This window comes from Malaclemys terrapin, chromosome 10 (genome assembly GCF_027887155.1).
Source record: "Malaclemys terrapin pileata isolate rMalTer1 chromosome 10, rMalTer1.hap1, whole genome shotgun sequence".
NCBI classification, from domain to species: domain Eukaryota; kingdom Metazoa; phylum Chordata; order Testudines; family Emydidae; genus Malaclemys; species Malaclemys terrapin.
In genome coordinates, this window is record NC_071514.1 from 48,628,490 (window position 1) to 48,652,618 (window position 24,129).

General features: G+C 45.1%; 1 protein-coding gene across 3 annotated transcripts; it reads left to right on the top strand.

The window, feature by feature from the left end:
• Window positions 1-319: 319 nt before the first annotated feature.
• Window positions 320-21,930, top strand: LOC128844606 (major facilitator superfamily domain-containing protein 1-like). Of its 3 annotated transcripts, XM_054042491.1 has the most exons (13): window positions 320-582; window positions 3,075-3,175; window positions 9,725-9,849; window positions 9,945-10,000; window positions 10,956-11,099; window positions 11,613-11,771; window positions 14,648-14,763; window positions 15,909-16,009; window positions 18,231-18,342; window positions 19,040-19,177; window positions 19,770-19,909; window positions 20,133-20,244; window positions 20,703-21,930. In XM_054042491.1, exons 1-13 carry the CDS (start codon window positions 561-563, stop codon window positions 20,811-20,813), a joined length of 1,437 nt encoding a protein of 478 aa, XP_053898466.1. In that variant the 5' UTR covers window positions 320-560; the 3' UTR covers window positions 20,814-21,930. The 3 variants fall into 3 exon arrangements, with proteins under 3 accessions (XP_053898466.1, XP_053898467.1, XP_053898468.1); XM_054042492.1 differs by lacking the exon at window positions 19,040-19,177; XM_054042493.1 differs by lacking the exon at window positions 11,613-11,771 and having other exon boundaries at window positions 324-582.
• The last annotated feature ends 2,199 nt before the right edge of the window (window positions 21,931-24,129 follow it).

Consider the following 24,129-nt stretch of genomic DNA (forward strand, 5'->3'; position numbering starts at 1 on the left):
CAAGGCAGGCACAGAACCATAGAATATCAGGATTGGAAGAGACCTCAGGAGGTCATCTAGTCCACCCCCCTGCTCAAAGCAGAACCAATACCATCTAAATCACAGGAACAATTGGGGCTGCTGGTTCTATGGTAGGTCTGGCAAGGCCTCTCAGTCAGGTGATTTGGTCACTTCGTGGTCCACCAGCCCTGACTTCTCCCCGCTGCCCCTCAGGGATTAGCAGCAGCTCACCACTGCTGAGTCCCAGCATGCCTTGCGCTGCCACGGCCTGAGTGTGCAAGTCGGAGTGCCTGATGGGAGCTGGGGCTATCCACCCTCAGCAGGTACAAGTACCTCCTGCGGCAAGATTCGGCTCCGGCCTCGGTGTGGAGGGTGAGGGGGCGGCATTTGAGGCGGAGCCCGCCGGGGTGCTTCACATCTCACTTCCCACGCGCCGTGCTTGGGGGCGGAGCCTCGGGAAGAGGCGGGGCGGGGCGGAATCTCAGAGGGGCAGTCTCGGCCCGAAAGAGGCAGTGGCAAGTGGGGAGGAACGGGACCGCAGAGCGAGCGGAGCCGGAGCCATGGTGGCAGCGGCGGAGAGGGGTAAGAGCCGGGCGGTATAGACACCTCTCCTCAGAACTGGGGGGAGTGCTGCACCAGGTGACTGCAGTGGTATCGGCTGACCAGCCCCTCTCACATGACTGAGGTGTCACCTGACTGTTTCGCCAGAGCTGGGTCGGGTGCTTCTGCTTGCCCCTGGGTGTTGTGCACAGTCTTCCCTTCCCCAGTCCCTCGCTGGGACCTTGGACACCCCGCCGTTAGGGAGGAGTTCGGGGACCCCGGTTCCCCGGGGTCAGGCCTGCTGCTGCAGGGCTTGGGACCCTCTTCTCTGGGCCCGTCTCCGCAGTGTATGGTACTCTAATTCCCTTCCCTTTACGCTGTGGGCCATGCCAGCCTACTGCTGAATCAGGGAACCTTTAGGGTTAGTGTATTACTATGTGTATTATGGCAGCGCCTAGGAGCCCCACTCATGGAGCAAGACCCTGTTGTGCTAGGCACTGTACAAACACAGAACAACTCTGTATTTGTCCTCTCCCCTCAGGATTGGGTCTGATCCACAAGCTCAGACCAGGGGATTCCCCCAATTTGCCAGTTGTCACAGAGTTGCGCTAATATGCTACCATAGAGCCTGAGGTGCCCACAGCACCTCCACCCAATCTGGGATAGCCATCACCCCCCACTGCAGAACTCCGAATTACTTCAAAACCATGCCCTCATGGTTGCTCCAACAAGCTGCTTCTGCGTTGCCCAGGGTGGTTAACCCAACTCTATACCACGGTCTTGATATTGTTTTAACTCACTGCACCATCCCAGTGCCCTATGGCAGGTTACAGTGCTGTATGTAATGGAGTGAGAGGTGATGAGCATTGGAAGAGGTCTATGCTGGTAAATTTGGTGCCTTGCATAATGACAGGTTTCAGAGTAGCAGCCGTGTTAGTCTGTATCCGCAAAAAGAAGAACAGGAGTACTTGTGGCACCTTAGAGACTAACAAATTTATTAGAGCATAAGCTTTCGTGCGCTACTGCCCACTTCTTCGGATGCATATAAAATAGGTTCCATTCTATATGCATCTGAAGAAGTGGGCTGTAGTCCACGAAAGCTTATGCTCTAATAAATTTGTTAGTCTCTAAGGTGCCACAAGTACTCCTGTTCTTCTTTATGCTGGTAAATGTAGTACAGTTCCCTGAAACTGTTGCTAACCCCACAACATTAACCCTGGCAATTTTTGCGTTGTTGACTATATACTTGCTAATAACTGTAAATTTCTAGTGCACTCACGGTGTATATAGGTGCTACATATAAGGATCAGTAGAATCTGTATTATGAGAGAGAGACTATTGAATGGCATTGGGAATTAGTGTGCATGTGTGTATAATCACACATGGGTAAAAGCATTTTGCTTCCTCACATAGTTCCCTTTACAGCTTTTTAGTACTTTGAATATTTTGTATTTTAAAAATTGAATATGTTAAGACTCCATCCCCTCTGCCTGTGGGAGGCAGAAAGAGGTATGGATCAATTTGACTGGAAGAGGGGAGGGTAGATCTATCAGAGCAGGAGGGGGCCGTTTGGCTCCCAACACCTCACTGAGCCAGGGACTTGACCCCCCCCACACACACACACCATGCTTTTCACTACAGAGATCTGCCCTCCTCAGATTCCACCAGGCTCAAGTTGAGCTGTTCTGACAGGCTGCTGCTCAGGAGTTCAGCCACTCCAAAAGGGGCATGTTGAATCCCGAGCCACTTACCCAGGGTCCTGGGGGACAGATTGCTGTTGCCCCCATTTCTGAAATGGCAGCCCGCATAGAGAGACTCCCAGCATGCTCTGCAGCCTGCCTGTTTGTGCCATGGCATGCTGGCAGTCACAATTCTCTATTAATTCTGCTGGTAGCTTAAGGGTTTGTGGTGAAAATTAGAGCTGCCTGAGGTAGATTGGCACACTTATAGCCACTACTAAATTTCCATATAATTTGACACACATTTCTGTTTAGTATTCATAGTATGGTGAATTCTATAAACCAGTTTACAGTGACCAGTATGTCAGGTCTAATATACTCTAAAATGAATATTACTTTTATAACACCATAGACATGCACGATACTTTATTATACAGGTATAAAGAGATTCCTGGCCCCAAAGAGCTGGTCTGCGCAACCTTACCTTTGTGTGGAGACCCACTGAAATTAATCGGTACTGGCACGGGGTAAGGGTCCCCATCCATGCAGATCCAATTGTGGGATCAGGGCTTAAGAGAAGAACAGGAAAAATCAACACAGGGATATGAAATAGCATCTCACAATTATTAGTTAGTGTTAGTTGATATATCTATATACTGTATTTAAAATAGGGTTTTTTAATTATTAGCAGATCAAACTGACACTTGTCTGTTGTCAATGACAAACTTTCAGTGAGTTTTGAATTCTAAATATGTTACAGGATGTGTGTGTATAAAAGTCCCAAGAATGGCACAAACTTTGTCAATGTGAGCATATTTTGTAACGTAGACAATAACACGTTTGTTCACCCTTCAGTTTATTACAGGTTCCTAGTGCTTTTCTTCAACTGCCTCTTGACTTTTGGCTCTTACTTCTGCTTTGATATTCCCGGTGTCCTGCAGGAGCAGTTTCAAGGGGTAAGTAACTAGGTCACAAGGGGAAAGATAAAACTTTTGCTAGGCCCCCTTGACTGCAGTCAAAATGAAGACTGGGAAAGTGGTGTATAAATTGAAAAGCAGAGATTCCCAGTCACAAACAGGGAATTAAAAAAACCATTCTAATCCAGATAACCGAGAACCTGAGAGATGTTATGCTATGAGAACAGGAGTACTTGTGGCACCTTAGAGACTAACAAATTTATTAGAGCATAAGCTTTCGTGGGCTACTGCCCACTTCTTCGGATGCATATAGAGTGGAACATGTATTTAGGGGATATATATACACACATACAGAGAGCATGAACAGGTGGGAGTTGTCTTACCAACTCTGAGAGGCCAATTAAGTAAGAGAAAAAAAATTTTTTTGAAGTGATAATCAAGCTAGCCCAGTACAGACAGTTTGATAAGAAGTGTGAGAATACTTACAAGGGGAGATAGATTCAATGTTTGTAACCCACCCAGCAATATTGTTAATCTTTCCAGCTATACTCTTAGCCCAGCAGAAGAGTCTGTCCTATCTCGGGGCCTCTCCTTTTGTCCCTCCAGACCCACGAACATGATACAGTTCTCCGGTGACCTAGAATCCTACTTTCGACGTCTCCGACTCAAAGAATATTTCCAACATACCTCTGAACAGCATACTAACCCACAGAATCCCCCCTACCAGCACTACCAAAAAAAAGGATTCTGCGTGGACTCCTCCGGACAGTCGAAACAACAGACTGGATTTCTACATAGATTGCTTCCGTCAACGTGCAAAGGCTGAAATTGTGGAAAAGCAACATCGCTTGCCCCATAACCTCAGCCATGCTGAACACGCCGCCATCTACAGCCTCAGAAACAACCCTGACATAATCAAATAGGCTGACAAGGGAGGTGCTGTCGTCATCATGAATAAATTGGAATATGACCAAGAGGCTGCTAGACAGCTCTCTAACACCACATTCTACAGACCATTATCCTCTGATTCCACTGAGGATTACTTAAAGAAACTACACCATCTGCTAAAAAAACTCCCTGACAAAGCACAGGAACAAATCTGTACAGACACATGCCTAGAACTCCGACCAGGGGTATTCTATTTGCTACCCAAGATCCATAAACCTGGAAATCCTGGACGCCCCATCATCTCAGGCATTGGCACCCTAACATCAGGCTTGTCTGGTTATGTGGACTCTCTCCTCAGACCCTACGCTACCAGCACTCCCAGCTATCTTCAAGACACCACTGACTTCCTGAGGAAACTACAATCCATCATTGATCTTCCAGTAAACACCATCCTGGCCACTATGGACGTAGAAGCCCTCTACACCAATATTCCACACAAAGTTGGACTACAAGCTATCAGGAACAGTATCCCCGATAATGTCACAGCTAACCTGGTGGCTGAACTTTGTGACTTTGTCCTCACCCACAACTATTTCACATTTGGGGACAATATATACCTTCAAGTCAGCGGCACTGCTATGGGTACCCGCATGGCCCCACAGTATGCCAACATTTTTATGGCTGACTTAGAACAACGCTTCCTTAGCTCTCGTCCCCTAACGCCCCTACTCTACTTGCGCTACATTGATGACATCTTCATCATCTGGACCCATGGAAAAGAAGCCCTTGAGGAATTCCACCATGATTTCAATAATTTCCATCCCACCATCAACCTCAGCCTAGATCAGTCCACACAAGCGGTCCATTTCCTGGACACTACTGTACTAATAAGCGATGGTTAAATAAATACCACCCTGTTGCCAGCCCAAAGGGCTCGAGGGGACAACAGTGGTTCGTTGCCTGGTGTGCTTGGCACCAATAAAGACACCGAGGGGAGAAAGCAAGCCAAGTTTATTTCAGAGCTCTGAAATGGCACTAGGAGACCAGCATGTCTCAAATCAAGTGCAACAAAAACAAACAAATTTTACCTTTTATACCCCAAACTGTTTGCATACATCTCTTTGTCTGGCTTTTCCTCCTTACCCCTCCCTTTCAGACAACAGTTACAATAATCTCTACATAAGCTTGTGAGAAAACTTTCCCAGTCTTATGCATATCTGTGACCTTGGGTTTAGACGCCTGCAAACTAACTACCCCCTCCCTTCCCTCGCTTCTTTATCTCTACTATTTCTGCTAGTGTGAGTGAAACTGCAGCCATCTGCTAGAAAAGCTGACCATTACATATTCTGCTTCCGCATCAAGGCAATTAGCATGAAAGTAGGTGAGAGTTCACAAGATGGGGTTCTGTGGTTCAGGTAGGCCCAGAGCAGAAGAGCTTCATCGGCACTTTTGGCCTTCCACTCTCCCAAGTTACCTGGTAGCTATACCTAGTGACACCAACAACCCTATACTGGAAACCTACTGACCGCTACACTTACCTACATGCCTCCAGCTTCCATCCAGGACACACCACACGATCCATTGTCTACAGCCAAGCTCTAAGATATAACCGCATTTGCTCCAATCCCTCAGATAGAGACAAGCACCTACAAGATCTCTGTCAAGCATTCTTAAAACTACAATACCCACCTGCTGAAGTGAAAAAACAGATTGACAGAGCCAGACGAGTACCCAGAAGTCACCTCCTACAAGACAGGCCCAACAAAGAAAAGAACAGAACACCACTAGCTGTCACCTTCAGCCCCCAACTAAAACCTCTCCAGCGCATCATCAGAGATCTACAACCTATCCTGAAAGATGATCCTTTACTCTCACAGATCTTGGGAGACAGACCTGTCCTCGCTTACAGACAGCCCCCCAACCTAAAGCAAATACTCACCAGCAACCACACATCACTGAACAAAAACATTGACCCAGGAACCTATCCTTGTAACAAACCCCGATGCCAACTCTGTTCACATATCTATTCAAGTGACATCATCATAGGACCTAATCACATCAGCCATACCATCAGGGGCTCGTTCACCTGCACATCTACCAATGTGATATATGCCATCATGTGCCAGCAATGCCCCTCTGCCATGTACGTTGGCCAAACTGGACAGTCTCTACGCAAAAGAATTAATGGACACAAATCTGACATCAGGAATCATAATACTCAAAAACCAGTGGGAGAACACTTTAACCTGTCTGGTCATTCAGTGACAGACCTGCAGGTGGCTATATTACAACAGAAAAACTTCAAAAACAGACTCTAACGAGAGACTGCTGAGCTGGAATTGATATGCAAATTAGACACAATCAACAAAGGATTGAATAAGGAGTGGGAATGGCTGAGCCATTACAAACATTGAATCTATCTCCCCTTGTAAGTATTCTCACACTTCTTATCAACCTGTCTGTACTGGGCTAGCTTGATTATCACTTCAAAAGTTTTTTTCTCTTACTTAATTGGCCTCTCAGAGTTGGTAAGACAACTCCCACCTGTTCATGCTCTCTGTATGTGTGTGTGTATATATATCTCCTCAATATATGTTCCATTCTATATGCATCTGAAGAAGTGGGCTGTAGTCCACGAAAGCTTATGCTCTAATAAATTTGTTAGTCTCTAAGGTGCCACAAGTACTCCTGTTCTTATTGCTCCCTCAAGGCATCCCTAATCCTTGCTGCTCTGCGCTGGGCCCCTATAATAGCCCTGCTCTCTGGCTGTTCAAATTCAGCCTCCAGGTGTTGAACCTCCGAGTTCCATGCCTGAGTGAATCTTTCACCCTTCCCTTCACAAATGTTATGGACGGTACAGCACGCGAATATAACCGCGGGGATGCTGTCAGCGGCTAGGTCCAGCTTCCCATACAGAGAGTGCCCTTTAAATGGCCAAAAGCACACTCCACAGTCATTCTGCACCAGCTCAGCCTGTTGTTGAACCGCTCCTTGCTGCTGTCAAGGCTACCTGTGTAGGGTTTCATGAGCCATGGCATTAAAGGATAAGCGGGGTCTCCAAGGATCACAATGGGCATTTCGACTTCCCCTACAGTGATCTTCTGGTTTGGGGGGAAAAAGTCCCGGCTTGCAGCTTCCTGAACAGGCCAGTGTTCTGATAGATGCATGCATCTTTCCGGGCCAGACTGCATTAATGTCAGTGAAACGCCGATGGTGATCCACAAACGCCTGGAGAACCATAGAGAAATACTCCTTCCGATTAACGTACTCCGAGGCTAGGTGGGCTGGTGCCAGAATTGGAATATGCATCCCATCTATCGCCCCTTCGCAGTTAGGGAAACCCATTTGTTCAAAGCCAGCCACAATGTCATGCACGTTACCCAGAGTCACGGTTCTTCTGAGCAGGATGCGATTAATGGCCCTGCAAACTTGCATCAACACGATTCCAACGGTCGAATTTCCTACTTGAAACTGGTTAGCGACCGATCGGTAGCTGTCTGGAGTTGCCAGCTTCCAGAATGCTGTAGCCACCCGCTTCTCCACCATCAGGGCAGCTCTCAATCTCGTGTCCTTGCGCTGCAGGATGGGGGCGAGCTTCTCACACAGTCCCATGAAAGTGGCTTTTCTCATCCGAAAGTTCTGCAGCCACTGCTCGTCATCCCAGACTTGCAGGACGATGTGATCCCACCACTCAGTGCTTGTTTCCCAAGCCCAAAAGCGGCGTTCCACGGTGGAGAGCATGTCCGTGAATGCCACAAGCAATCTCATGTCGGATGCGTTACTTGAGTCGATATCATTGTCAGAGTCCTCACTGTCAGTTTGGATATTAAGGAGTAACTCAACTGACAAACGTGATGTGCTGGCGAGACTCGTCAGCATATTCCTCAGCAGTTCGGTCTCCATTCCCGCAGACCGAAAGGGAAGATAGAGCGCGCCGTACAAAAACTGTTGAAAGATGGTGCCAAATGTGGACGGAAGCACAGGGATTGCTGGATGCGAACCGTTGCATCACGGGGCGTTGGGACAGGACCCAGAATGCCCTGCCCCCTTCCCACAAGCCACAGCACCAGAATGGGAAGAGGTGCTCTGTGGCATAGCTGCCCATAATGCACTGCTCCCCCAATGCCACTGCAAGTGCCGCAAATGTGGCCATGCTAGTGCGCTTGCAGCTGTCAGCGTGGACAGACTGCAGCGCTTTCCCTACTGCGCTCTCCAAAGGCTGGTTTAACTCAAAGCACTCTACATCTGCAAGTGTAGCCATGCCCTTAATGACACTAGCCAATATCTCCGGTCCCAGACACAACCCTAGGAACCTCTGTCTTGCAGTGTTCAGTTATGCCTGCTGGACACTGCAAGTTTCTATGAGTTTGTCAATTTAACAAAGAAATTGATAGACACTAGGCTTGTTATCCAAAGGGGAGTCTCTGACTTTTTTAATCAGAGAATTGTTTTTTTTATCACAGAAAACTAGGATCCCTGCCGATCATTACTGCTGATGGATTATGTTCAGTCTCTGGCACATGGATGGGTTTACTCATGTGCACCCTCTGCTAGTAGATCCAAGACATGTGATTGGCTAAAGTTCACTGTCCTTCCTAGATTATGGAGCTGGGCCTATGACTTTTAGAAGGCCTGCAAGAAATTCTTACACACTCAGATAATAAAGACTTCTGAAGAGACCCCAAACTAAGACGGGTTCAGAGAAGGAGAGTGTGCACCATTGCTACTGTTTTGTGGTGACGGCATTGAACTATGATTTAGGAGATCTGGTTCCAATTCCTTATAAAAGATTTTATAGCAGGGAGCTGGAATGAGGTCTCATTATTGAAGCTTCATTAGTTTTATAAAAGCTTTCATAGAATCATAGAATGTCAGGGTTGGAAGGGACCTCAGGGTGTCATCCAGTCCAACCCCCTGCTCAAAGCAGAACCAATCCCCAGGCCAATGCTCAAACCACTGAACTATCCTGCAGAACACTTCCTGGTACGTTTATTTAGTATCAGATCATTAAAAATTAAGCTACAGCTGATTAAAATAAACAGACCAAGTGCATTTTGCAATGCAGTATCCTTGCCTTTCTCTTTGATTGAAATCTCAGTGGTGTATTTATAAGAGGTGCTGAGACCCCACAGCTCCTATCAAAGTCATATGCCAATATATATTTATGCCTGTATTTGTAATTATCATTTCATGCATCTGAAGAAGTGGGGTTTTTACCCATGAAAGCTTATGCCCAAATAAATCTGTTAGTCTTTAAGGTGCCACTGGACTCCTTGTTGTTTTTGTGGATACAAACTAACATGGCTACCCCTCTGATACTTGGTATCATAGTCTATGAATGTCAAACCACAGTCATTTCCAATGGGTTTCCCAGTTGCCAGTGGGAAATAGGTTCTGCTGTAGTCTCTTATGATCCCTTGTATATTGTTGCAGCTCCTTTGTCACTCAAAACATTTTAATTACTGTCATATCCTCAAGATGGATACACTATACATACAGGGCCACTGAAAATCTTTAAATTCCTTCTATCAGGTTGGGAAGTGAGTGGTGGAGATGAGTCTAGAAAAGAAGTCAAAACCAGGCTCTTGTACCTATTGAGGTCCACCACCCAAAAAGGAGGTTTGGCTAATTATTGTGTAATCCAAATTAGACCTCTATTACTGTTGGAATACAGACTTTTTATGTCAACTTGTTACACAGAACCTAACCTGCCCCAATGGAACCCAGCATAATGACACTGGACATAATGGCACATTGGCCTGTGTGGAAGGTCTGGGGATGACGCCTGCACAGTACAACCTGCTGTATGCAATCTATGCTTGGACGTGAGTCACCTTTCTTCTGTTTAAGGGAGGTATCATGTGCACTGCTCATAGGATGTTCAGGGAGTAAAACCAAATATTTGTGGTATTCTCCCTAGGAATGCGCTGGTGGTGATTCTGGCTGGATTCCTGATTGATAAACTGGGAAATCACTGTAAGTCCCAATTATTTCATTATAGCTGATCTTTCTTCTTGCACAGAAGTGACCTTTCCAGCTATTCCTTCAATGGAAAGAGATATTGCTTCCCAATACTAGAATCACCTTTTCAGTAAGGTCCTGCGGGATGAAGCAGTGTGAGCAACAAAACAGAGCAAACCAAGGAAGGTACTTCCTTCTGGTGTGGAGAGAAGATGGGTGTAACAAAGGCTGCTCCATAGAATTACAAGCATCAGGGATCTCTGCTGTAAACTTGCACAGCTTCCCCTTTGGCCTGATTGTAGATCACTAGAATTTAGTATGACACACAACAGTTGAGTAAACATTGTTTTAATCTCCTGACACACAATAAAAGGAAGGCAGGTATGTTCAGAGCTGGCAGTGATCCTTTATCTACAAACTTTACACTCTTAATGTGACTGTCTGATAGTCCTGTATTCTTCTCTTCTACATGGCCTTCTATTTGGTATCTGTCATCATGGTATCTAAGCTCCACAACACAATAAGGAATGCAGCCCTGGCCATTCCTTGTGGGGCTGGTCAGCATTCTTGTCTCTGTTTTTGCAGATGAGGACACTGGCACAGAAGTGAAGTTACTTGGCCAGCGTCAAAGAGTCAGTGGCAGAGCTAGGAGTGAGACTCATGAGTATGAAGCTTATAGGCTTGTGGTTGAGCCATTTAATGTTCCCTTGCCTCAGTTTCCCCATGTATAAGGCACACGATAATATTTCTCTCCTCTGCAAAGTGACCTAAGATCCTTCAATGAAAGGGGCTATATAGTAGTAAAATAATATGTCATAGAGTCAATTTGATGGGAGACCCAGGGATAAAAATTCAGAGCTCCTTTCAAATTTTCCTATTGCACAGTAATTTTCTCTCTCTATTTTTTTATGATATTTATCCATTGCCTTTATTTCAATGTGTCCCTGTGTTTTTCTGTCTCCCTCCCTAGTTGGTGTCTTTCTTTTCTCTTTCCTTACTGTCTTGGGATCGTCCATCTTCGCTCTGGGCTCTCACTTCAAGGGAACTCCGTACCTTCTGCCGCTGATGCTGACAGGACGGTTGCTGTTTGGATCTGGGAATGGGTCACTTACCAGTAAGGAATCTGAGAACTCCTCTCCTGGTTAGACCCCAACAATGGGAGGACAAATGGGATTTTTGCCCCTGGGCCTTTGTTCCTAGTCAGACCTTCACCTGCTCTGTGCCAGGAACCAAGCCTGAGTGGTGATGGATGAGGAGAGAGTATTTGGTCTGCCTGCTGGGAGTTGTAGAACTTTCATCTGCCCTTCTAATGTTAAGAACCATCATTTTAACCAGCCTTTGCCCCCTTCTGGGAGCAGCAACTGCAATACTCACACTACAGCTTGGCTTTTCAGAAGCCACTTGACCTCCCCGCATTGTGGTAGTGGTAAGGACTATCCCAAAGGGATGCTAATCTGATACACTGTATCTCTACCTCAGATATCCAAGAGTCTTTGACTCTGATCCCATCTGGCCCACCGAGCATGAATTGGAAAATTGCCCCAGGTATGTGTGTTTAATGCTCTGGGCTTGGTTTCCGTGCATTTGTTAATATAGCCCTTTCTCCTCTGTTCCCACCCCCTCCAAGTTGTGCAGAATCGCATCACTGCCTTCTGGTTCAAGGGGAAGGAACTGGCCTTGGCATTTGGACTGACCCTCTCCTTCTCCCGGCTTGGGAGTGTCCTCAACTTCTTCTTCACCCAGCGGTTTGAGACCCACTTTGGTATCCAGTGGACGCTCTGGGGAGGTGAGCTTTTCCTTCTGGCTTCTGCTTCACTTGCCTCTAAGCCCAAGACAAAGAAGCCAAGTGATACTGTCTAACTCTGGTAAAGAATATGCATAGGAAAGAGAGTGAACCTGGTGTGTGGCAGGTGGGCTGTGTGTCTTCCAGACAGCGTTCCCTTGCTCTCCTTCCTGGCTTGAGGACACAATAGAAGATGCTTCATTGCTGGCTGAAGCTTCCTTCTAAAACTGTTGCATTTACCTCTAGCTTTGTTTGCAGCCTTTCTGTGACTTTACAACACTTGAAGGCATGTGTGAAACAGTATTGTGTGTGAATGTATACTCCCATTGACTCAATGGAGTAAAACTGAATTACGTGTGTGAGTGTGTGTACACACACACTGCTATATTCTGGGTTGGCAATTCACTCTGACCAATTCCCACTGAGTTGATGATAGTTTTGCCTGTAGACAGACTTTAACATGGGTCAAATTCTGAATATTTATAGATTTAGGACCTCACCTCAAGAAAGCGTGAGTCTGTGTGCGCATGCGTGCGTATGTACAGGGGGTGCGGGATTTTCACTTTCCTGGTTTTGGTGCAGTTCTGCTCTGGCCTCCACGTTGTTTGACGATTTTTTCCTTTTTACATTGACAAATGGAATCCCTGTGTAGCAGACACTATGATGTAGAGTCATAATATTGCTAGATGATGATGGTGCCTGGATATTATGGTAGTGGGTGTGTTAAAAATGCCTTGGAGGAGATGGTAAAGGGAATCACTGTGTTTGTACTTTGTGTGGGGTCTCTTGGAGATGGGGAGTGTAGGATAAATATACTTACCAAGTAACAAATCAGTGAATGTTGTACCAGTCCTATTCAAGGATGTGATTCCAGCCAAGAGGCAAGTATGAGAAAAATCCTGCCCTTCTGCCCTACTAAGATGTTCTCTCAACCAGCTCTGCTTTAACAGATTCACCTCCAGATCTTTGCTGTGTACTTGGGTGATAATTTTCCAATTGCAGCAGCATCAGAACAACTTGAGTATCTTACATGTGGAGGGTTAAATACACCAAAGCTAAGCAAATGCACATCTGAACAGGCTTTTCAAGTGAACTTTGCTTGATTTTTCCAAAGGATTCAGTTAGAAAACTGGTCTGATTTGCAACAGTCACTTGGGGGCAAATTCACTGCTGGTATAACCCAGTGTAACTCCATTGACTTCTTTCTTAGGAGTTGTACCTGTTTACACCAAGGCTCAATTTGACCTTCCTTCTCTGCAGTTACTCTACAAATGTGAAGCAGACCAACAAGTATGGGAGTTGTTTTTCTCCCCTCCATCTTCCGGAGATAGGCCGGGTGATCTCCTGGTCCCATGGACATTGGGGGTTTCTTTAGCCGTTTTCAATAACCAGGACTATTTTAATCCTCAGCTGGGGGAGGAGGGTATCAATAAGCAGAAATATTAATACTAAAGCATAGAATCATAGAAGATTGGGGTTGGAAGAGACCTCAGGGGGTCATCTAGTCCAACCCCCTGCTCAAAGCAGGACCAACCCCAACTAAATCATCCCAGCCAGGGCGTTGTCAAACCGGGCTTAAAAACCTCTAAGGATGGAGATTCTACCACCTCCCTAGGTAACCCATTCCAGTGCTTCACCATCCTCCTAGTGAAATAGTGTTCCTAATATCCAACCTGGACCTTCCCCACTGCAACTTGAGACCATTGCTCCTTGTTCTGTCATCTGCCACCACTGAGAATAGCCAACTCCATCCTCTTTGGAACCCCCCTTCAGGTAGTTGAAGGCTGCTATCAAATCCCCCCTTACTCTTCTTTTCTGCAGACTAAACAAGCCCAGTTGCCTCAGCCTCTCCTCGTAAGTCATGTGCCACAGCCCCCTGATCGTTTTCGTTGCCCTCCGCTGAATTCTCTCCAATTTGTCCACGTCCTGTCTGTAGTGGGGGGCCCAAAACTGGACGCAATACTCCACATGTGCTGAATAGAGGGGAATAATCACTTCCCTTGATCTGCTGGCAGTGCTCCTACTAATGCAACCCAATATGCTGTTAGCCTTCTTGGCAACAAGGGCACACTGCTGACTCATATCCAGCTTCTCATCCACTGTAATCCCCAGGTCCTTTTCTGCAGAACTGCTGCTTAGCCAGTCGGTCCCCAGCCTGTAGCAGTGCATGGGATTCTTCCATCCTAAGTGCAGGACTCTGCATTTGTCCTTGTTGAACCTCATCAGATTTCTTTTGGCCCAATCCTCCAATTTGTCTAGGTCAGTCTGAACCCTATCCCTACCCTCCAGTGTATCTGCCTCTCCCCCCACCTTAGTGTCATCTGCGAATTTGCTGAGGGTGCAATCCATCCCATCATCCAGATCATTAATAAGGATGTTGAACAAAACTGGCCCCAGGACTGACTCCCTGGGGCTGCCAGCTAGACATTGAGCCGTTGATCACTACCCGTTGAGCCCAACAGTCTAGCCAGCTTTCTGTCCACCTTATAGTCCATTCATCCAATCCATACTACTTTAACTTGCTGGCAAGAATACTGTGGGAGACTGTATCAAAAGCTTTGCTAAAGTCAAGATATATCATGTCCCCCACTTTCCCCATATCCACAGAGCCAGTTATCTCATCATAGAAGGCAATCAGATCTTATTATATTATCAGATCTTATTATAAAATCAGTGAAAACTTGGCCTTACAATGTTTGCAACCCAAACTTTTCAGTCTTGTGCTGATCCATACATTGTAAAGGATCCAACTTGTGGCTCAATGGAGATGTACTAGTCATGTTGTAAGAGAGAGGCCAGGAAGATGAATCGTGCAGAGGGCTCTGTCATTCAGCTCTCCCTGCTCCAGGGAAGTCCTAAAATCTCTTCTGTGTTTGCAGGTACCCTGCTCTGTATGTTGGGTTTTATTTCAGCCATCACAGTCAGCGTGCTGGACAAAGTGGGCATGAAGCAGCTTGGCTTGGATGGGGTTATCCAGCAAGAGTCCAAGAAAGTGGTACGTGGAATACAGACCGCCTTTTCCTCCAGAGCCTTGAGGTTCTGGCATGGGCTAACTGAATTTTGTTGTCTCTGCTGAGTTTATTTTGTGACTGTAGTTTGCAATAGCAGTAGCTGATCTTGGCCAGAAGAGGGAGCCAATGCCACTTATCCAAGTTTTATATGGTAGTTCTTCATATAAGTCTCTTAGGCTTCTGCTGCTGCAAACAACAAGGGATCGTGAAAATTCAACTAAACAAAGAGAATAAATGTTGCCAGCCTATCAGAGACCAGAGCCAGCACTCTGAGCATGAGGGGTCAGCAAACATTCACCTGAGTTCATTGTGCAAGTTGCTTGTGAATACAGATGAGATTCTAGCCTCCTCTTGTGTGACTTACAGAGTAATCTGGTCAGAACTAGCCCATCTTCCTGCCAAGGCAGAACCAGTCTTTGTGCTACACTCTCCAAGAGTATGTCTACACTGCAATTAGATACCTGTGACTGGCCCATGCCAGCTGACTAGCCCAGCTGGGTTAAGGGCCTGTTTAATTGTGGTGTAGACGTTCAGGGCTCAGGCTGCAGCCTGAGCTCTGGGACCCTCCCAAATGTCAACACTGCGATTAAACATCCTGGTGAGCCCAAGTCAGCTGGCTTGGGCCAGTCACAGGGGTCTAATTGCAGTGTAGACATACCCTTAATGTCCCAAGTAACAGGGCTGCCATTGTTTCAGGTCATCAGATCCATTAAACTTCAGAAGAGTATACCCTGACAGAAGATCTTAATGGTAGTTTTCCATTCTTAATGTACTGGTTATATTCTGGTATTTCCCTTCATTAATAACTCCTAGTTATACCTACATCCCTGCTGTGCTTCATCCCATGGTTTGCCTCTGGCAGCTGCTAGTTCTGCTCAGAAAAATCTTCTGCTGCTACAGACTTTTATGAAGGGAAGGAAAAGCACTTGACCATACTGCCAGAGAAGGGTGGTGTGTGGGTGTGGAGGGGCACAGCAAATGCTGGAACTCCCAGAGGCGAATGAGTGACGTTTCAGACTCCAGTCACCAGCTGGCCATTCTCATGAAATAGTAGAGGAAGAAGGTAACATCGTTATGAAGTTGGAAGTAGTCTGTATCCTATTAATCTAGGGGGCTTTTCTCTTTACAGCGAGTTCAGGATGTCCGGCGACTGCCACTTTGCTACTGGCTCCTAGTCCTAACCATCATGTTCTTCTACAACGGGGTCTTCCCTTTTGTGGCAGATGCCAGGTACTGACCAGAATGGTAGCATTGGTGCTGGTAACTGTTCCCAGCACTGGAGCTTCGGTACAGAGCTAACAGTGTCTATCTCCCTCTCCATTCAGCTAGCAGGGGCATCTCAGAGGAATGGGGAGCTTTCCAAATAGCTTGTTCACTGCTGCCTTTGTGAGCACAAAGCCAGAAAGGGAGCAATGTTCTTCTCAAGCAAGGAGCTTAACATTTAGCTATACAACATCAGGGTCCTTTGATTCTTCTCTCCCTTGCACTGTGTTATGCAGCCATCTCTGAAGATGATGTGAGACATGGGGATTTCCAGTCCAAAGCAACCTTAAAGGAACGTGGATTCTTCCAAAACTCCAAAGATTGGGGAAATTCCAAATTTCCTGCAAATTAATACTTCTCCCCTGACCTAGGTGGAACAATGGCAAAGAGGAAACCCATCTGACCAGCACCTGAAAGGCTCATGAAGTGCATCTAAATGGAATTGCTCAGCTTCTGGGGTCAGGGGGTTTGTGCTGCATAAATCCATTCAAGTAAAACACTTACTGGAGTGGCAGTGTCAACAGGAGAAAGGTGCTGAGGGCTCCAGTGGGGTCAGATTCATGGCCACTGATGCTGTAAAGTGTTTCCTGGCTAAACAACTCAGAACCATTGCAGCCTTCCCAAGATGCTTTCCAAGACTGCCACACATGTGAGCAGCTGCCTGGAAGGTGGCCAGCAGCCAGCATCTTAAGATAAGGCATAGATTAAAACTGCTGTGCATGGCAGTTCCTACCGCACACTGCCATTTCCAAAATGCTAGAACCTCAGTAGGAGGGAATGCAGTTAGAGTAGCAGACTAGGGGTCGAGAGGCCTGGGTTCTGCCCGCCCTGGCTCTGACACAGACTCTATATAACCTTGGGGAAAGTGCTTCTCCTCTGTTTGTTTTCCCCATTTTGCACATGGCTATACTGCTACTTTTCTCACAGGCGGCTTGCAAAACTTAACATTAGCAAAGTGCTTTGAGATCTTGGGAGAAAAATGAAAGGAGGGCTCTATATTTATAAATACAAACAAACAGCTCAGCAGTTTGGGGTGGAGAGGGGTTCTTGCAGGCTTGCTGCAGCAATTAACAAAAAAGGTCCTAATATTAGAACCTAGTGAAAGCAAAATACACAATACTGGGATCTTTGGGGCTCTCCCTGCACTCCCTGAAATGGACTCTCTGGCCAGCTGTCATCTGCTTACCTTACCCAGAAATGGTCCCCATACAGCCTGATTCCTGCACTGCTGTATCCCCACGTTCTATCATGGAGCAATACTCTATACTGCCTCTGGAACAAAGAGTCATGTTTCAAATATCAATTTTGGCAGATTGAATTCCAGGCTTGTTTCCAAAACAAGAATCATGGCTCAGTGCCTTCCATGTCATTGATTACTTGGATCTATGGAAGTAAATCTGCAGGGACAGCATTTTGCTGCCCCAGCGCTACAGAGAAGTTCAGCTGTCCTCAAAATAATTCTAGTCACTTAAAAGCAACCAGTCAAAATCTAGGTGAGAAGAGGGTTTACAAATAAATTAGCTTCTCAAAGCTGCTAAGCAGTGACTGGCCACTAGAAATCTAGGTGCCCTACAAAGGATTTTAAAAACACTAGGTTTATGCCATTTTTGTCCTCCATAATGTACGAAGGAGCTTTTTTTCCGCTGTAGCGATATTGGGGCCTGTCTTCTCTGCTTTTATTGGATATCTTCTTGGAGCAGTAGAGAACTGGAGTGGGAAATTTCTGAGCCCTTAATCAAAGGGTTGAAGTTGTTAAATGCTGATCCTTTCCTCCACTGTTTTGAGTTAATGTATCTAAAAATTTAACATCCCTCTCAGTCTTTCAGTTTCAGGGCTGAGAAATCTTCTACTCCACCAAGAAGACCACCAGGGAAAACAGGACTCGCTGTTCCTGGAATTTCCAAGATGCATGCTCCCTTCCCCATGCCCCAAAACTTTCAGGCCTCCTTTATCCATCATAAAGCAAGGAAGGACACAAACCTCCCCCCTTCCCCGCAAGAGACCTTTTTGTTCAGCACACCTTTTTAAAAAATGATGAGAATGCAGATTGATTTGAGTTTTTGCTTTGACAAGTTCTCTAAATAAAAACTCCCTGTCCAGATGTGTGCTCAGACTTGCTTTGTGCCAAGATAACCAGACCAAGAATCCTAATGTAATTTTTTTTTGTCCCCCTCAATTTTATTTTTAGCAAGTTTATCCAGGATAAGTACTCTGGCTACAGTCAGCAGGCAGCCGCTTACATTGCTGGGGCGGTATACGACAGCTCCCTTGTTCTCTCTGCAGCAGTTGGCATATTAATCGTGAGTACCCAGTACTTAGCAGAACATCAACTACATGGTGGATTGTCTGCTGATAGACCAAGGCTTAGTGCAAATAATATTTTGTGCGTCTCTGACAGAGATTGAGTGTTTAGAGCTCTGGAGTTGGGTCATTAGTGATGCAGGGGGTTAACAGACTAGTTTAGAAACCCTGAATACCATTCTGTATTAGGTCAGAAGTGAAATGAGTTTGATCTCTGATCCCCTAGTTCCTGTTGTAGAAGAACGACAGCAAGAGCTGAATACTCATGAGAGTCCCAAGATAAAACAGTGAGGGAAGTGTTGCAGGTCAGGATTGAGGGGCACAGGCAGAGCTTTGTAAGGGATGAGGAGCAGTAGCTTGCACAGAATCAACTCATGCTTTGTCTAATTTATCAATCCCTCACTTCCGTAAGCACTAAAATGCAACATACTGCCTTAAAACTAAAACCTTGGGGTTTCAAATTCAGGTGATTTGGAACATCCTTACTCTCTGATAGGCACACCAGTCTCTTCAGTCCCTCTCGGTACATGTGAGGAACTGGAAATACTTTGTGAGGTGTTAACTTATCAGCTAATGGAAAGTATCATTTACCAGCACGCATTGCCCAGCTGCACACATTGAGGAGGAGCGCACTGGAGCCCTGGTGGAAACTGTGGGGGACTCTCGGTAAATCACCTTCTGTTTGTCCTTCATCAGGACTATGTAGGATTGAGAGGTGTGTTTGCAGTTGGTTGTGCTGTGCTGACTCTGCCTGTCTTTGCTCTCCTGGCATTTACATTTGTTCCTCCGCTTGTCTCTACCATCTGGCTGGGGATCACTTACTCCTTTGCTGCTGTAAGTATGTAGAAGCCACAGGATTACCTGGTCACTTTATAACTCTGGTCCCTCCTCACTCCTTTCCCGACACTGGCATTTTACACTAACCAAGGGCTAAACATTGGGCATGTGTGCATTCTGAGGTCTTTGGATTACAAAGCCCAAAGGATGTAGTCAGCAAACACCCAAAACAACTTAAGGAACCCATTGGCATGGTCTGTGGGAAACATTAGCTGTTAAGCATTACTGTCCTTTCATGACCTCTTTTGAGCAGGATCTAGAGTGTCCACCTAAGTCCGTTATCTTAGCTCCTCATTGAGATGTTTGACTCTGAATTGTGTGTGCTTTAAGCTGACTGGAGTAGAAAGATATAGGCACTCTCATCATCCATTTACTGTAATCTTCTGGTCTGATAGTGGTCATTGGTGGATGAGTCAGAGGAAGGTGTAAACCCCTCCATAAGGCGTCCAAATGTGTAACTTCCTTTCTCCCTCAGTCGATCAGCTAGTAGCCTGAAGCTGGGGCTTGAATTGTTAGACTCGTCTAGAAAGTGTCTTGGCAGCAAACTTTTCCTACTTTAACATCAGCCCATTTTTACTCCTTACAATAGGCGAGTCTGTGGCCATCCATACCCCTTGTGGTTCCCCAGGCAACGTTAGGTACAGCTATGGGGCTGGCAACCTCTGTGCAGATGATTGGAATTGGCCTCTCCAATCTGATCGTTGGACACATTCTGGGAACCAAGTCCAGGTGAGAACTAGTGTCTTTTTTCTCTGAAGCAAAAGCCCACAAGTTGTACTGATGGGGACTAAACTGAGAGCATAAAACCAGTTTTGTTTATGGTCTAAACCAAGCATCATTTCAGGACAGGAAAGTCAACACCATGTGCTGCTTCATTTTATTTGGATGTTATATAGCAAGAGGAAACACATTCTCACATGATCATTGTTTGTTCATCTTCTGGACCCAACAGTGAACTAAAGATCCCAGTATGGCGCTGGCAACAGATGATGATCTTCATGCTGGCAAACACCATTGCATGCATTACTGCCTCTGTTAGCCTCAACGTGGTGGACAAGCAGCAGGTAGTAACATGCTTAAACTTTCATTACCCTCCTACCTCCAGGGCAAGATGCCTTGGACACTAGGTATTTCCTACAAAAAGTGCATTGGGGCAGTTCTTAGGTGTAAACTTAGCTCCCAACATGTTGGTTTGAAAGGGACCTTAGGTAGTGCAGAGTTTGTATAAGGAAGGTTTTCTCACTGACTCGGGATAGGTACTGTTGAGTTGGTCACTGCAGAATATCCTGCAGATACCTACTGCTTTCCGTGTTTTGTTACCATACTTTTTAAGATAGGAGTGGCAATGGTGGGAACTACCAATATCACATATGTTGGTGGCCTAATCACAGATTCCTTCCCCAAGATGGGTTGCACAAAATATTGAAGACCCAAATATCTGCTGAAAGGTTGTCTGTAAGCTACACACATTCTCTAGGAAAGCTACTTGTTTGTTTCACTATCTGCTTCTCTGAATTGCCAGGGTGGGACACTGAACAGAGCAACAAAGCGATCATCTGCAGAACAGGTCAGACAGCCTGTAGACACAGCACCGCTCCTGGATGAAGTGGGAAACGAAGGGTTCATCAACTAAGAAGCATCAGGATGCCCTATTTTGGATCCTACAGTGACAGAGTACAACTACAACTAGTTGTTGGCACAGTATTGTCCCTCTTTATTTCCAATTGTATGCTTTTAAGGAATACATTGTAATATTTTTAGTTTTTTTTTTTTAACGAGGGTAACCTTATTCAGTCATCCATGAAAACAAGCTGGTGTATGAAGGGAATTATGCATATGAAGGGAAAGTTGTTTTGTTCCTTGTGTCTGGAACAAATCAGCCATATGGTACATTAAGCCAATGATGAAGCTTATGTGGTGCACTTTTTGAAATGGACTACACTACAATGTTTAGAGTCTAAACTCAATCCACCTGAAGTTTGTTCTAAGCAACTATATACCATCTTATAATTCACCTTAATTCATCATTATAAATGTGTCAATGTAAGGTATTTCATTAAAATATCACTGCACCTTCACAGAAAGCTCCTCATGCAGTGGTGTGAATGGGTTGAGTAGCCTTCCATTTCAATAATTGCTGTTGATTGTCAATGTCCTTTCACAAATTCATTGTGTGTAAATAAGATTGCCACTTTGTCCTGCAGAGGCTGTTGGGATTGTTTTACTTATTTTAAATTGGCAAGACCAATTATTTGAAAACTAGCCAAACTTTTTGCTTAACACTCCCACAAGCTGCATTATTCAGATACAGCAATGTTACCTTCAAATTGTATGAAACTGTTGATCAAAAATAGTAAATAAACCCCCTTAAAACCTGATCTTATACTAGCGATTGTCAATGCATATTGATCATTGACTTGTACAGATATGTAAAACAATCATCTTTACTATGCAACCTCTTGAATGGTACTCTTTTATAAGCATTGAGGATGATGCATCAAGTGTATGTTAACTCTTCTTTTTGCGGATACAGACTAACACGGCTGTTACTCTGAAACTTGTTAACTTAATTGTTAAACAGAGCTGAGAGCAACCACTTGAAAGATGATTTGCTAAAAAAAAATGACAGATATGGAATTTGCTGCTTGTACATGGTTAAACAATTGCAGAGTAAAATTACTAACTTCTGTATTCATGTGAGAACAGAAGGTGTACTGATGAGTCCAATAAAGTAACCTTTTCTAAAGTAATTGTTACAGAGGAGAAATCCTCTATTACAGCAAATTTTGTTCCAGTGACACAGCTGAGCTAGGATAAGTTTTTATGTAGCAATTCCCTCTCTGCCTTCTGTTAGTATGTGTACATTCATCTGACGCTACTCCGACTCACAGTACAACTTAATGCAAACAATGGAAGGACTGGACTTTAGGAACACCTATGACTAAGGCAACTGAAAGGCTGAGGGGACAGGCTATAACCCGCTCCAGTTCCTGTGGGAGGAGATTTTGAAAGATATGGTGCCCTTTCCTGAAAACTTGATGGCTTATGCTTATACCTTCTACTATCATGAGGCAGTACAATGGAGATACTTGTAATGTGAGCATGTATCCTATAGAGATGGTCATAATTGGACTTAGCTTGAAACTTCCTGGTAGCCGAGTGTAAACCTGTGTTGTTTATTTGCCCGCAACAGCTTATTTAGTCTGCAGAAGAGAAGAGTGACGTGGGGTTTGATAACCTGCAAGAGGGTTCCAAGGAGGATGGAGCTAGGCTGTTCTCAGTGGTGGCAGATGACAGAACAAGGAGCAATGGTCTCAAGTTGCAGTGGGGGAGGTCTAGGTTGGATATTAGGAAAAACTATTTCACTAGGAGGGCGGTGAAGCACTGGAATGGGTTACCTAGGGAGGTGGTGGAATCTCTATCCTTAGAGGTTTTTAAGGCCTGGCTTGACAAAGCCCTGGCTGGGATGATTTAGTTGGCGTTGGGCCTGCATTGAGCAGGGGGTTGGACTAGTTGACCTCCTGAGGTCTCTTCCAACTCTAATCTTCTATGATTTTAACAATAGTTTTAGCCACCTATTAGTTGAGGGGAGAGCCTTTGATGGGTTAGTAAAGCAGACCTCAGCTATACTACCTCTTTAAATGCATATTTTTACATGCAATCACTGCTATTCTGCATTGGCATCGTATTACTAGACCTTCATGCTGTAACATTCTGTAGTTGCATTTGGAAATTCATGGCGGGATTTCTATATCCAGTGTAGGACACAAATAGTAGGGCTCTGCCTCAGAAGAGTAACAGATGTTCTGTGCCTAGTTAACATCATCATAAGCAGCAGTCTAACACTTCACAAAAAACATAGCTGTCAGCACTAAGTTATCAAAGTTACTACTTAACATAATGGCCACACTGGGTCAGACAATAGACTGTCTAGCTCAATATTCGGTCTCCTGACAGTGGCCAATGTCAGATGCTGTAGAGGGAATGAATAGAATCGAGCAATTTTAATTGATCCATCCCATCATCCATTTCATTGGGTGACCCTTGGTTCTCATGTTATTTTATAGACCTCTATCCCCTCCCTTAGTCATTTCTTTTTCCAAGCTCAATCATCCCAGTCTTTTTAATCTCCTCACATGGAAGCTGTGCCATACCTTTTTTGTTGTCCTTCTCCATTCTTAATATTTTTTGAGATGGGGTAACCAGAAATGCATGTAGTATTCAAAGGGGGGGAGGGGAGGAAGAGAATACCATGGATTTATATAGTGGCATATTTACTATCTTATTTATCCCTTTCCTACTGCTTCCCAACATTATTAGCTTTTTTGACTACTGCTGCACATTGAACAGAAGTTTTCATAGAACTATCCACAATGCCTCTAAGATCTCTTTCTTAAATGAGCTGTTACCACTCAGGCCCCATGATTTTGTATGTGTAGTTGGGATTGTTTTATAATATGCATTACTTTGAATTTAGCCAGACTGGGCAACAAAATGGCAGATGAAATTCAGTCATGCACTTTAGTGAGATTCTTTGCAGTCAGCTTTGGACTTAACAAGGAATTTTGTATTATCTGCAAATTTTCCCACCTCTCAATTGTACAGCCCCTTTTCCAGAACAGCACAGCTCCCACTACAGATCCTTAGGCCCCCCCCATTTAATTCCCTCCATTGATAACTGATTATTTATTCCTAGCTGTTGTCTCCTATCTTTTAACCAGTTACTGATCGATGAGAGACTCTTCCCTCTCATCCCATGACAGTTGATTTTCCTTAAGTGCTTTTAGTGAGGGACATCTTCAAAAGCTTTCTGGAAGTCCATGTACACGCTATGGATGCTTGTTGACACCATCAACGAATTCTAATATGCCTCACCACTCTAACTTTCCTTTATTTATTTCAAAGGTAATGGGAAGGTTGGTAGCCTGCTGCTCCTTCCTCGTCAATAT